This window comes from Gouania willdenowi, chromosome 3, assembly GCF_900634775.1.
Source record: "Gouania willdenowi chromosome 3, fGouWil2.1, whole genome shotgun sequence".
Lineage (NCBI taxonomy): Eukaryota > Metazoa > Chordata > Actinopteri > Blenniiformes > Gobiesocidae > Gouania > Gouania willdenowi.
In genome coordinates, this window is record NC_041046.1 from 8160706 (window position 1) to 8173775 (window position 13070).

The window sequence follows — 13070 nt, forward strand, 5'->3', positions numbered from 1 at the left end:
AATTGTTGCTCACAATGGCAGAGTGCCGTAATACTTTCAGAATAGACAAACGAGCTACAAACTTTCAAAACATATTGTTTAACCTATGAGGTAGAAATGAACAGATTCTACTTAGTTCTTGTTCTTCCCTGACCGGGAATTTAACCCAGGCATTGGCAATGAAAACACCAAATCCTTACCACTAGACCATCAGGGACCTGCACAGCCTTTTGCAAATGTCAGCAATGGATCAAAGAAACGTCACAGTTTTACTTCAGGACAAATGCATTTATATTGTGAACAACTCTGCTGTGTGCAAGCAAGCAGCCACACTGAAATTGCAATTCCACTTGAACTAAACTGTCCCTTAGATAAATGAACAACTATTATGACAGAAATGAGCAGGTGACTCAGTTTATGATGTTTTTATTGGCATTTCCCAGGGGATTGTTTCACACTGACGGTCACAGTCTGGTACAGAGATATGAAATGGAGAGTGGCACTACTGCAGATAAGTACAGGCATCTCCTCTGTGTGTGGCCTACATACATTACGTGGCATGCGGTTGCCATATTTGGATATTTTCATCTGTAAAGATGAATATTTCAGTTTTATCTGGCAGCAGGCGGACATGCATAACACATTTATTGCACTATATTATTAATGCTGGGGGCTACATTGAGATACTGGGAGGTCGTTGACCTTTCTCTATCTGTGTCCACAGAATGAATTAAATGCTGTTGAGCTCCATGTCCTCTCATGCTCATGTTACTAGTGTTGGTAAATATATATCTTTTATAATTTTTTGACCACAAAATGTAGAAGTTGTAGCATTAAAAAAAATATTCAAAAAGAAAAAGATTTTTACAGCTGAGGAAAAAGTTATTCCTTATTAACAACTGATCATAATAAGCTCTGGTACTAGTGTAGCTACCTCAATGGTTCCTAGTGATGGCATTAATAGCAGAGGTGGGAACAAGTCACTGCTTCTAGAGTCTCAAGTCAAAAGTCCTTAACTTTAGTTTCTTTAGTTTAGTCTTAATAAGTCAAGAGTACATAATGTACCACAGCTAGTGCAATTTTACAGAACAAGTTTATCTAACTGATTTAAACAATGAATTACTTGAACACACTACATATTTGTCAAATAACAATATAATCTGACATAATGCTTTTATAAACATATCAATCCAGCATCTTCTAAATTTTTTAAATGATCAAAGTTCCTCTGTTAACCAAACAAACAATGTTCACACTGGGAAGTAGAACATGGTATAATTTGTCCATATCAACTATTAATGATGGTATAATCTATAAATCCAAAGGATGTCACTCTTGGAATCACTTTCTCTGCTAGTGCGCGCACATCTCAGCCTAGCTTGTTGTTTTCAGCTGCTTCCTGATTGGCTGCCAGTTTGTTTAAAGGTTGACCTGTCAATCAAAGTGGGATGGCAGAGTGCCATCCAGCAGGTTTGAGCAGACTTATTGCTCATTAATAATAATTGCATTTTATAAAATCTTTTGTCGTGGAAGGGCAGGAAGTTAGCAATTACTATTGCAACAACACATCATCAGTAGGGTAAAACTAACCTGTCTAACGATGGTCTAAAGTCCGAGTTCAGTCACGAGTCATTTGTTTTTAAGTCGAGTTGCTAGTCCTTGGTTATTTTGTCAAGTTGAGTCTAAAGTCATCAAATTTGTGACTTGAGTCCAAGTCGAGTCAAAGTCATGTAACTCAAGTCCACACCTCTGATTAACAGGCCTTTTACATTGATCAGATTTGTCAATTCAGTTGAATTTCTTATTTATAAAGTGCCAAATACAGCACAGTCATCTCATGGCACTTGTTTCAAATTTAAAGGGTTGTGTTAAAAACTACAACAAAGTGACGATGGAGGAGAAAAACTCCCTTTGACGGTAGAACCAAACTGAGGGGTTCCACCTTTTATGGTTAACATAAGTTCACCATCTAAAAAGCGACCTCTATAGGACGTTTCATTACATTGTGGAAGAGGGCAACACATTTTCCAAAGTTCATCATTTTGAGGGATTAATGGTCATTTCAGGTGTCATAGATACTGTATTCAAATACTTTGGGACAAAAATCTGAAAAAAACAATTTCCTTTACGCCTGATGGATTTTCTTCCGGTAACTTTGAGTGTATTTGATGTACCAGTTTCCATGACTACGTGGCCAGGCTGTGTCACAGGCTGTCCACTATAACCACAACAAAAATGACTATGAACTTATCATGTAGCATCACAACATCTTAGCTGATGGATACACAGTGTGTCTCACATGGGCAACATCAGAACGCCAACAAAAGGTCATGTTGGAAATGTTGAGTACGTGTAGTTTTATTATACACATAGACTTAAAAAAAGAAAGGAGAAGAAGAGAGAACATCAGGAAGGATCTAAATCATCGAAGCCATTAAAGAAGCACTATGTACACTGGAGAGGCCATGTAACAAAACTATTTAACAAAGTAAGAGACCGACATCACAGAACAACATCAAAGACACGATGAGGGAGAGGGGCGGAGTTTCAGTGACGATGGAGTAAATGATTTGTGCATGTGTGCAAACCTTTATCAGTATCACAATCAAAGCGTATTACTGCGTCTGCTGTTAAGCAAAAAGGACATGGGCACGGGGTGTGTTCAGGTCTGGGTTGATTTGGTTTTGTTCTGGTTTGAAGGTGATTGGGGGTAAAACAGGGATGAAAGCACTTGGATCTGCAGCAGTTTAGCCACTGCCCAACATCTTTGTAGCGCGCTGGTTGGCCTCATCAATCCTGGTCTTATTGGAGTCGGCCTGAACGAGGAAAACAGTGACGGTTAAGCAGTTCATGTTGAAAACCATTACAAAAAAAAAAAGATTTCCTTTAGTTTACGTAAACCAGTGGTTCCCAAACATTTCACAATCCCGTATTCCCTGATACATTTAACCTGAAGCCATGTACCCCCTACTTCTGCACACTTAAAAAACATAATAATGTAATGTCATATATATTGTATCCCTACAGTGAAATTTGCCATGTCATGTTGAGGAATAATATATAATGAAATGAAAATAATAATAATCTGTAAGCACACAAAAAACCATCTTATTCAGAATTATCACGCAGTTTATGTATTTAATTAGCCTACTGGCATTTTCAGTGAGAAACAATCTCTTCCATTTTGGAAAAAATTACCAAACATTTGTTGATTGAACATATACTAGTAATACAACATATTCATCACCCTGAAACTATGAAATACAACTACCCACAACTTTAACTAGAATATTTGCATTTACTGAAGATAATGCAAGTGAGGATGCAGGTGCTGGCCCACGTCACACCACATTAGCTTAGTATTTGCTTAGCTAGCATTAACTTAGCATTAGCTAGCATTAACTTGGCATGAGCATTAGCCTAAGGTTAGCTTTAGCATTAGCCTAATATTAGCATTAGCTTAGCATTGGCACTAACCTAGCATTAGCCCTAACCTAGCATTAGCTTTAGCATAACATTAACACCAATCAAGCATTAACACCAACCAAGCATTAATATTAACCAAACAATAACATTAACCTAGCATTAGCACTTACCTAGCATAAGCAATAACATTAGCCTAATATTAGCATTATCCTAGGATTAGCATTAACCTAGCATAAGCAATAACATTAGCCTAATATTAGCATTATCCTAGGAATAGCATTAGTCTGGCATTAGAATTAATCTAACTTTAGCACTCATCTGGTATTAGCATTAGCCTAGTAAAAGCAATAACCTAGCAATAGCATTAACTTAGCATTAAAATTAACCTAGCAATAGCTTAACAAAGTAACATCAGCCTAACATTGTACAGTAAAAAGTTGAAAAAGTCAAAAATGTGTTAAACGTATTATCTGAAAATATTAAAGGTTGAATGGTTTGTAATTAGAAGGGTGAGGTTGAGAGGATGCACAGAACTCTGCAATGTTTGAGAAAGTCTGAGTCTTTAATCGTTCTCCACGTAAAGACTTTTTCTATATTTAGTTTTCATGTTTGTCACCACTAGAAGGTAGTGTTACAGGGGCCAATTTATCAATGCATTGGCCCCTGTATGCATGGAGGCTCCTGACTACTGGTCGATTTACTGTGTATTCTAGTTTATAATGTTGTCACGCTGTTGTTAATTGTTTTTCATGTACCCCCTATGACAATTTGCGTACCCCACTTTGGGAACCTAGGACATAAATGATTGACGATAAAGTTGTGTGCACGGCACGTTTCCCTTCATGCCATACCTTCTCCATGATCCTGTCGATCTGGCGGTTCTGGGTATCAATCTCCTGACCCATGTCCAGAGCCATGTGGCGCAGGTTCCCAATGATCCCGCCTACCTGCTCTAGATTCTCGTCCATTTCGTTCTCCCGGGCATCATCTGTTACCCTGGAACACAGAGGGCAGAGAACGCTCATCAGCAAAACTGGCACTGAGCAGTGGTATAGTGTATCTGATGATACGATATACAATACAATTCACAATTTGCATGTCATGATGCGATATATTCCAATACTTGACAATACAGTATTCATAGCAATATATCGCAATATCAATAATTACAAATGTCACCTTTACTAGTACAAAATGGTATGAAATACGATTTATTTAATTTTTTCAAACTTGCAAGAACAAGTAAATGGAAACTAGCTGGAATTCAAGAACTAATATCAAAAACAAGTGGTATGTTTATCAAACTGTCAAATTGCATTTTTCAAAAAAGTTTAACTTTTGCTTCTACAACAGATTCTGATTTGGTTAAGTTTTTAAACTCTTTAAAAAAACAGTAACCACATATATTTACAGTATAAAAGTGCCCAGTATGTGCAATCAACTTCCAAGCTAAAATAGTTTAAAATGGTGGTTCACTGACACCTAGTGACCAGGCGTTTACGTGCTATGTATATTTTAACGCAATTAAATGTTTGTTTTTTTGTAAAAAACAAGATAAAAAAATTCTTTACTTTTTTGGATCCATATGATAATTGCGCGGTGAAATATCGCGCTATATCGCCAAATCAATTTTTTCTTACACCCTTACTGAGCAGGGACTGGGTAAGTCGAGTCATATTTGAAAGTATCTAAAGAATTTCAAACTAGGAAAAGGGAAATATAAAGGGTAAAATAATACTGTACTGTTTTGTCATTGAAAATATTTTATGTGTAAAACCATTTGCTGTTTTGAAAAAACGCTAATATGAGCATTTTTTACTTTTTCACTACGGACACATTGACATGGTGTATTTCAGCACCACCAGTCACAGAATGTCCATATTTCTGCCCCATTTAAAAAAAATGTTTTCAGTAGCATGTGCACCTAAATAGTCATTTTGTAGTGGAAAAATGTTGTTTTTGGAGCTTTAATAGAACAAACCAACAGAATTATTTGTATAACTTAACACATTCAATGTGTAATCAATGTTGGAAATAAAAATGATTAAAAATAAATAAATAAATAAAATAAAAATAAATACAAATAAAAATGTTTTTATTTCTTTTAAACCTATTAAAAATTTCAAATTTTTAAAATTCAATTGTTTTTATTTCTGCTTCTTTTTAATGTTTTTTGTCATACAGGCATGTGCCGGTACCTGTAGAAGCAAGTCAAAGTAGCACTTATTTAGTTTATTTATCTATTTTGGATATTTATTCTCTATTATATTGCTATGTTGCCGTTTTGAACTACTCGACATATAAATTTGCTCTCAGGGATGAATATACAGTAGTTCTATCACATTCTGTTCTTTTTTTTGTAGTTTCAACTGTAAACTTTCAACTACTAATGATGAAAAAGATTGAAACTAAAATATCGCATCCTGAATAATAAAGTTGGCGGAAAGACACAACAAAATAAGATGAAAAAAATACATGTAAATAAAAAAAATAAAAAGATCTATATACAAAACACACACACACACACACACACACTATGAGCTTACCTGCGGATGAAGCCCCCACTGATGGCCATCTGTTCACGTTCATCCATCACACGAGCTCCAGGCTGACTGTTCACTACTCCATCCTGGTTCCCTCCCCAGGCCTGGCCACCGCCCTTAATCCTACCACACACACTTTAGTTAGCACGGCTGTAGCTGCTGCATCAGGAGTCTGTGTGTGTGTGTGTATGTGTGTAGGCGTGTGCATTGTCATGAATCTGACGATACGATTCACAATTTGCATGTCACGATACGATATATCCCGATACTAAACAATACGATATATGTCGCGATATCAATAACTACAAATTTCACCTTTACAAGTACAAATTGTAATAAAACACATTTGATTTAATTTTTTGATTTCAAGTAAATGGTAGCTAACTATAATTCAAGTACCAATATTAAAAACAAGTGGAATGTTTATCAAACTGTAAAATTACATTTTCCAAACAGTTAAACTTTTTCTGATTGTGTCAATTTCTTAAATTCTTTTAAAAAAGTAAAAAGTTGTTTTATTAAACAAAATCAACTTCCAAACTAAACTGCATTGAGGAGTGAGATAGTTAACAACTAACAAGGTCTGATGTGGTTCACTAACACCTGCTGTTGGGCGTTTACGTGCTATGCGTATGTTAGCGCAATTAAATGTTTTTTCGTAAAGAAAACATGATTTAAAAAATCAATTGGGACATTTTTTGGATCGATACGATAATTGCGCGGCGAAATATCGCGATATATCGCTGAATCGATTTGGTCTTACACCCTTAGTAATGAGTGTGTGCTTGTGTATGAATCAGTGTGTGGAATGAATGAGCATGTGATTCACTATCAAAACACACACAAATACATGTTTAGAAAGCCTTGCTGAAACCAATTAGCTTACTAAAAGCAACGTTGCAGCCCTGTATGATAAAGTGTCATACATGCATTTGTCAGTCTGTTAGTGAATAATTGATCTTACATGCCGATCAATTCAATAGGAGCACAAATAAGCTCGCATTGAGTCTTGTGACGGACGTCAACGTCGGATAATACTTTCCCACAAGCTCAAATACAAAACACGAGGCGACACAAACACGTTTAAACATGGAGGGTGAGAGGACATGCAAGGCATGGTACACAATAGTTTACATGGGGAGGGAGAAACCAAAGAGAAGAACAGGATCAGATACATGCTGTGACTCTGAAGAAAAAGCTGCACGGTTAGATTTAAACAAACAAAGCGGTCATTTGTCATCAGCCCTTCATTTCAACTGGATGGGTGACACACTGCATGCTGTCAAATAAGCAAATGTAATTCTTAGTGTTTGTTTCATTGTGCTTGGAGAATCTGAGAGGTGGGTGGCTCCCACCCATCAGGTGCTCCAGACAAGCTACAAAAAACAAGCAAGAATTCACTTTCACATGCCATTTGATCAGACGATGAGGGATTGAAAGATTCTACATCAAAAGAAGAAAGATTGAACAAAAACCCAGGATTAATCAACAATGCTGGCCTGTGAAAGGTTGGACCAGAGAGCTGTAGAAAAAAAGCATCTAAAGGAGAAACAAATATATACATTTTTTATGTAATGGGATATAAAATAGGTTGCTTTAATGTAAGATAAAATAAACTTAATGCAATAAAATAAATGCATTTATTTAATTGCAAATAGTCAATAAAATACATGTAATATATATAACAAAAAATAACAAAATACTCATTGCTGTTGTAAAAAGATTGAACTTCATGTGGTGTTGACCTTTGACAGCATGTGCAGACAAGGCGAAAAATAAAAAAAAATAATGTAAGATGAACCCAAATCAAATTTAAATAATAAAAGAAAAAAAGGAGATGACAAAAATATATCAAAAAATAATAATTTTGCTCCAAATAGTTTTAGTACTTTTCAGTGGAAAAACATAGTTCATGTAGTTTTTATTCTCCAGGTACTTGCTTTTTTTCTATAGCTCTGAGATAAACAACAGTATAAAGATCCCAGACAGTATAAGAGTAGCATGCTCAGACATGACTGAGTGGCCATAGTTTGGCAGATATGGAGCGGAGAAAACAAAGATCACAAAGACGTTTGGTTCTAACACAGGAGACAAGAGCTTTAAAGGGGATCTATTATGTTCTTTTATTACCGTGTTGGTCATGTTTTTATGAATTTACCTTCAGGACATTTAAAATAGAAATTATAAACAGAGTTGATCACCATGAATGTGTGTGTGTGTGTGTGCGTGTATAAAAGAAACACAAAAAGATCATGAAAAGATCCCCTTTAAAACCAAAATGTTAGTATCACATGTAGAGTGTGCTCAGAAAACACATGGGCCTGACTTGTGTAGATTCTATTATGAAATCATTTTAGAGTAAAATGTGGACTCAATATTGACTGTTAAACTATAATAATTTATATTTATATATACTGTATATTTATTTATTCATAATCTTACAATAAAGTGTTTTAAATGGTGTCTTAGTTTGACATTTAAATCCATTAATGATGGTAGAAATGTTACGAGTTTGTACATAAAGATAAAGTAGCTCAGCACTGCTCTAGTGTGTGTGCTTCATGAGAAATGAAATATGAACCCATGTGCTCTGTCCAGCTAATCAGCACATCATTGCTGAGCTCAAATCTAAAGTCAGACAGTGTAACAGATCCCAGAAAGTCATGCAAAACACCAGGATCGGCCGTTTATGTCTGGATTTTAAAGCTGCTGGTGGGTGATGATCAATTGTTTTAATCAGCGAAAGACATGGTGATGACCTCATTGATCAATAAATCTAAGATCATTTACGCACAAACAAATGAAGAAAGTTGAAATTATTGCTTGAAATTTTGTTTCTACATTTGTTTGTGATGAATTATCTTTGATTTATTGATCTATGAATCTATATCTGTTCAAAAAGTATCGCTGCCAGCATCTTTAAAAATCATAATCACCCATGTCAGAAGCTCCTCCCAATAAACAGTTTGGTTAGCACTTTGATGCAACTGGTTTCTGATGTGAATGACCCACTCTTGGTACAAGGAGTCAGTATATTGTGTCAGTATATTGTGTAAGTTTTATAAAATGTTGAATAAGATTTTTTTGAGCCTCTGATTTTCAGTTTTAAAATTTGTATTTTCCAAAATTTTGTTTCAGGGTTTATCCATTTCTCCTTCTTGTTTAATCCCTGGTTAGATGACTTCACTTCAATCAAAAATGAAGAAATATGTTGCTGTTGTAATCATAATTGAATTGCAATTGAGTTCAGACTTTGTAATTGTAATTGTCATGAACATTCTATAAAAACTGTTATTCACAATGTAATTAAACACACAACTGGGGAAACCATGATATAGTTTTATGATTTACACATAGGCCTATGTAGTAAACCATTATCAAAATATGTTTCATATATAGTTGAGGATCATTTTACCATTTAAAAAAAGTTTAAATCTAGGGGTATTGTGACAGAAAAACGGCTCAGACGCCCACATCAAAAATATTAATACCAATATTTTCATTGATTAGGAAGCCTAACATGGTAACCAAGAGATTAGAAACAAATACGATTACAGATAATAGATAATATTTTTAGTGTTTTTTACAGCCATGGGTCAAAACTGACCAGTGATCGTAAGAGATGCTAACAGAAAGCTAACACAAGAGGAATATTAACTTTCATTAGGTTATTTATTTCAGGCTCAGTAATTGAGATTAATTGTAATCAAAGATTAGTAATTGAGAATGTAATTGTAATTGAGTTTATGGTACAAAATAATTGTAATTTACATATCATTGGAAAAAATGCGGGTCACTTTAATCATAGTTGAATTGTAATTGAACATGGATAATTGCAAATGTAATTGACCCAACAAATATATATATATATATATCCATCCATCCATTTTCTTACCCGCTTATTCCTGTTTTGACAGGGTCGCGGGGGTCTGCCGGTGCCAATCTCCGGCTCTCATAGGGCGCTTGGCGGGGGTACACCCACCACAGGGCGCCAGTCCATCACAGGGCAACAGAGACACAGACAACCATTCACTCTCTCATTCACTCCTATGGGCAATTTAGAGACTCCAATCAACCTTACAGTCATGTTTTTGGATTGTGGGAGGATGCCGGAGTACCCGGAGGAAACCCACGCAGCACGGGGAGAACATGCAAACTCCACACAGAAAGGACCCAAGTGTCCACCCCAGGGCTTGAACCCAGGACCTTCTTGCTGTGAGGCAGACGTGCTAACCACTAAGCCACCGTGCGCCCATATATATATATATATATATATATATAAACTAATATATCATTGAAAAAATCATTGATATTATTTATCATTCAGATGAGAAAAGAGTCAACAAGTGTATTTTCTGTTTGATTGGGAGTGAGCAGCACAGGGTGATGTTTCAGGGTGGGTGTTGGGTTCGGGTGCAGAGGAACGGTAGATGTTCATGATGAGACCTTGGCTGATGCTGCTACCTGCTGGTTGACAATCTCTCATCCAATGTGGAATGAAGGGCTTAAAGGAACAGTGGCCTCTGAGGCCAGAAGGCAAACACAGCTTAGCAGCACTTCAGCATTGTCCGTGCAAGCACTTCATCTTTGACTCAGTCTCAGACACACACACATGCCCATGCATGCAGTGCCGCTGCCTGTTTAAAGAGTGTGTTGTGATTTTTTAGGCCACAGTTCACCATGCTCTAAACAGCAGAGGCAGGCGGATGGAGAAGAAAGGCCGGTACAGGCGGGCACTGGAAAACATGCATTGGGGCTGACACGGGCACCACCTACTTGTTACAGGGACATGAACATAGACCACAGAACTGTCCTAGATTGTTCAAATTCTTTTCTGCATCCTTCATGTCCTTATTGATTTGGTCCATCCCCTCCTCGATGCGCTCCAGTTGTTCTGATTAGCAACACATTGTCATATATTCCAGCAAAAGAACGAAAGCACAAGAGAAGAAGAGAAGAGAGGAGGAAGTCGCGGGGGAAGGGTCAAGAGAGGGGGGGAGACAAAGGAGAAGAGACAAAAAAGACATTGACTGTGACAAGAGAGACATCAGACATCACCATCACCATCACCACCACCACCATCACCATCACCAGGACTGGACAGGCAAGAGCGCAGCAGCTCCTGGCCGGTACCTACTTTTTAATACATGGGCATATCAGACCACAGCATTGTCCTATATCTTTTAAATCTTTCTCGGCCTCCTTCAGGTCTGCGTTCACCTTGTTCATGCCTTCTTCCACACGATCAAGTTGTTCTGGTGAGGACAAAGGCATGAGAGGAGTGAAATAAAGTGGACTGGTTGGAGTTGGGGGTTGGCGCTCTACATTACCACTGAAAGGCTCTAAACCAGGGGTCACCAACTTTTCTGAAACTGTGAGCTACGTCATAGCTACTGAATAGTCCAAAGGGCTACCAGTTAGAAATGAATGTCTTAAATACTAAATGTTCACAGTTATACTTGGTTAAGATAATAAAACAGGCTAAGAATAACTTTATTATTTCTCCTAATTTATGCTTTGTTTCATTTTCATTAAATTATATAGAAAATCCAACTTGCGTTTAAAAAAAAAAAAAACCTTATATATATATATATATATAAATTTTTTTTATGTATATATCATATTATACTGGTATATAACATACCACTGAGCAGCACCAAATCTGCAACAAAAATATTCGTCACAATTCTTCAGTGAAAATAAATATTTAAACATGGTTCATTCAATAAGAAAATTATCAGCTGTATTTGACTTTACTAGTTAAGTTCTTACTACATCTCTCTATGTATTTATCTTTGTGAGTTTGAATCCTTGAAAGTTAACCAGATTTTAGATGGAGCTCATTGGTGACTAGAGCTCCTGAGGGCCCCTCACACTGTCCATGCGGGCTACCTGGTGCCCGCGGGCACCATGTTGGTGACCCCTGCTCTAAACATTCTGGCTATAGATGCAGCTTGCAAAGCAGGCAACAGGCGATAGGAGCGGGGTCATTTCATGTCAAACCAAAGGATGTACAGTACCTCGCTGATCAAACAAAAAGTGTTATTGAGTTCAACAAACAGGAAGCCAAGCAATCAGCTAGTATATGTAGTTCATGAAATATGTCAAATGAAAAAATAGAAAAACTAGTGTTCATGTGCAGGTAGGTCTTCCTCTGTCAAAGTTGTAACTTGTATTAATTAAAAAAAATCAATAGGTCCTTATAAAGATAGATTTGAATAAATGTCTGAACATTACACTGTGAATCAAACTGAAATGTCAAGATTTAAACCTCCACAATGTTGAAGGACTGACTATACGCCAGAGACAGGCAACTTTGATCACAATGGGGGCCACAAAAACGTGACTGTCTGATCTGAGGGCCACAATATCAGAATAGCGTCTCAGAAACTAGAATAATGACCAAGCTGAAAAAAAAAATAAAGGGGCTTAGTCTTTTTTTGTTGTCAATTTGTATATTTTTCTCTGATTTTGTGCTTATGTTGTGCATTATTGGAGTATTTACGTGAGTTTTTGTTGTTGCTTTGTGTATGTTACGTGTCACTTTGTGTATTATTGTTGTCCTGAGTGATTCATGTTCTCGTTTTGCTTATTTTTGTGTGTATTCTTTGTCGTGCTAAGTGTCTTTGGAGTAAATTTGTGTCTTTTGTTGTTATTTTGTGCCATTTTTGCTGTTTTGTGTGTTTTTGGAGTTATTTTGTGCATTTACTTTGGGTTTCAAACAAAATGCAACCGTGGGCCGCATGTGGCATGTTGCCCAATGCATGCTATACGCACACATTTCAAACCAACCTTTGAACCTAAGCTTCTCAAAAAATCCAATCTTGACATAAGGGCAGTTTCATAAATTAAATGCATAGCATAGCAGATAAAGTGGCAGACCTGAAATAAATGATAGTTTTAGACATAAATCACTTGTTTAAACCCTTTAATAAGGATTGATAGATAAGGCAGGGGTGTCAAAATTATTTTAGCTCAGGGGCCAAATACGGAGCAGTTTAATCTTAATTGGGCCGCAGACTATAGGCGGTAAAAAAATTATCATGATATGATGATAATATTTTATCATTCATGTGCCCTAGTTTGCCCTTCCACGTATAATAGTATTTAAAGAATGTAAGG

General features: G+C 36.5%; 1 protein-coding gene across 3 annotated transcripts in view; it reads right to left on the bottom strand.

The window, feature by feature from the left end:
* Positions 1-389: 389 nt before the first annotated feature.
* The window catches only part of LOC114458385 (synaptosomal-associated protein 25-A-like), a 160665-nt gene continuing 147984 nt past the window's right edge, over positions 390-13070 (bottom strand). For 2 of the 3 annotated variants that reach the window (XM_028440766.1, XM_028440767.1), the window contains exons 5-8: positions 10725-10842; positions 5952-6071; positions 4257-4401; positions 390-2795 (exon numbers count right to left, since the gene is read on the bottom strand). In XM_028440766.1, coding sequence (XP_028296567.1) covers positions 2727-2795; positions 4257-4401; positions 5952-6071; positions 10725-10842 — 452 coding nt within the window. In that variant the 3' untranslated portion in view covers positions 390-2726. Of the gene's footprint in view, positions 2796-4256; positions 4402-5951; positions 6072-10724; positions 10843-11085; positions 11204-13070 lie in introns of all 3 variants that reach the window. The other variant, XM_028440771.1, reaches the window with a different exon arrangement.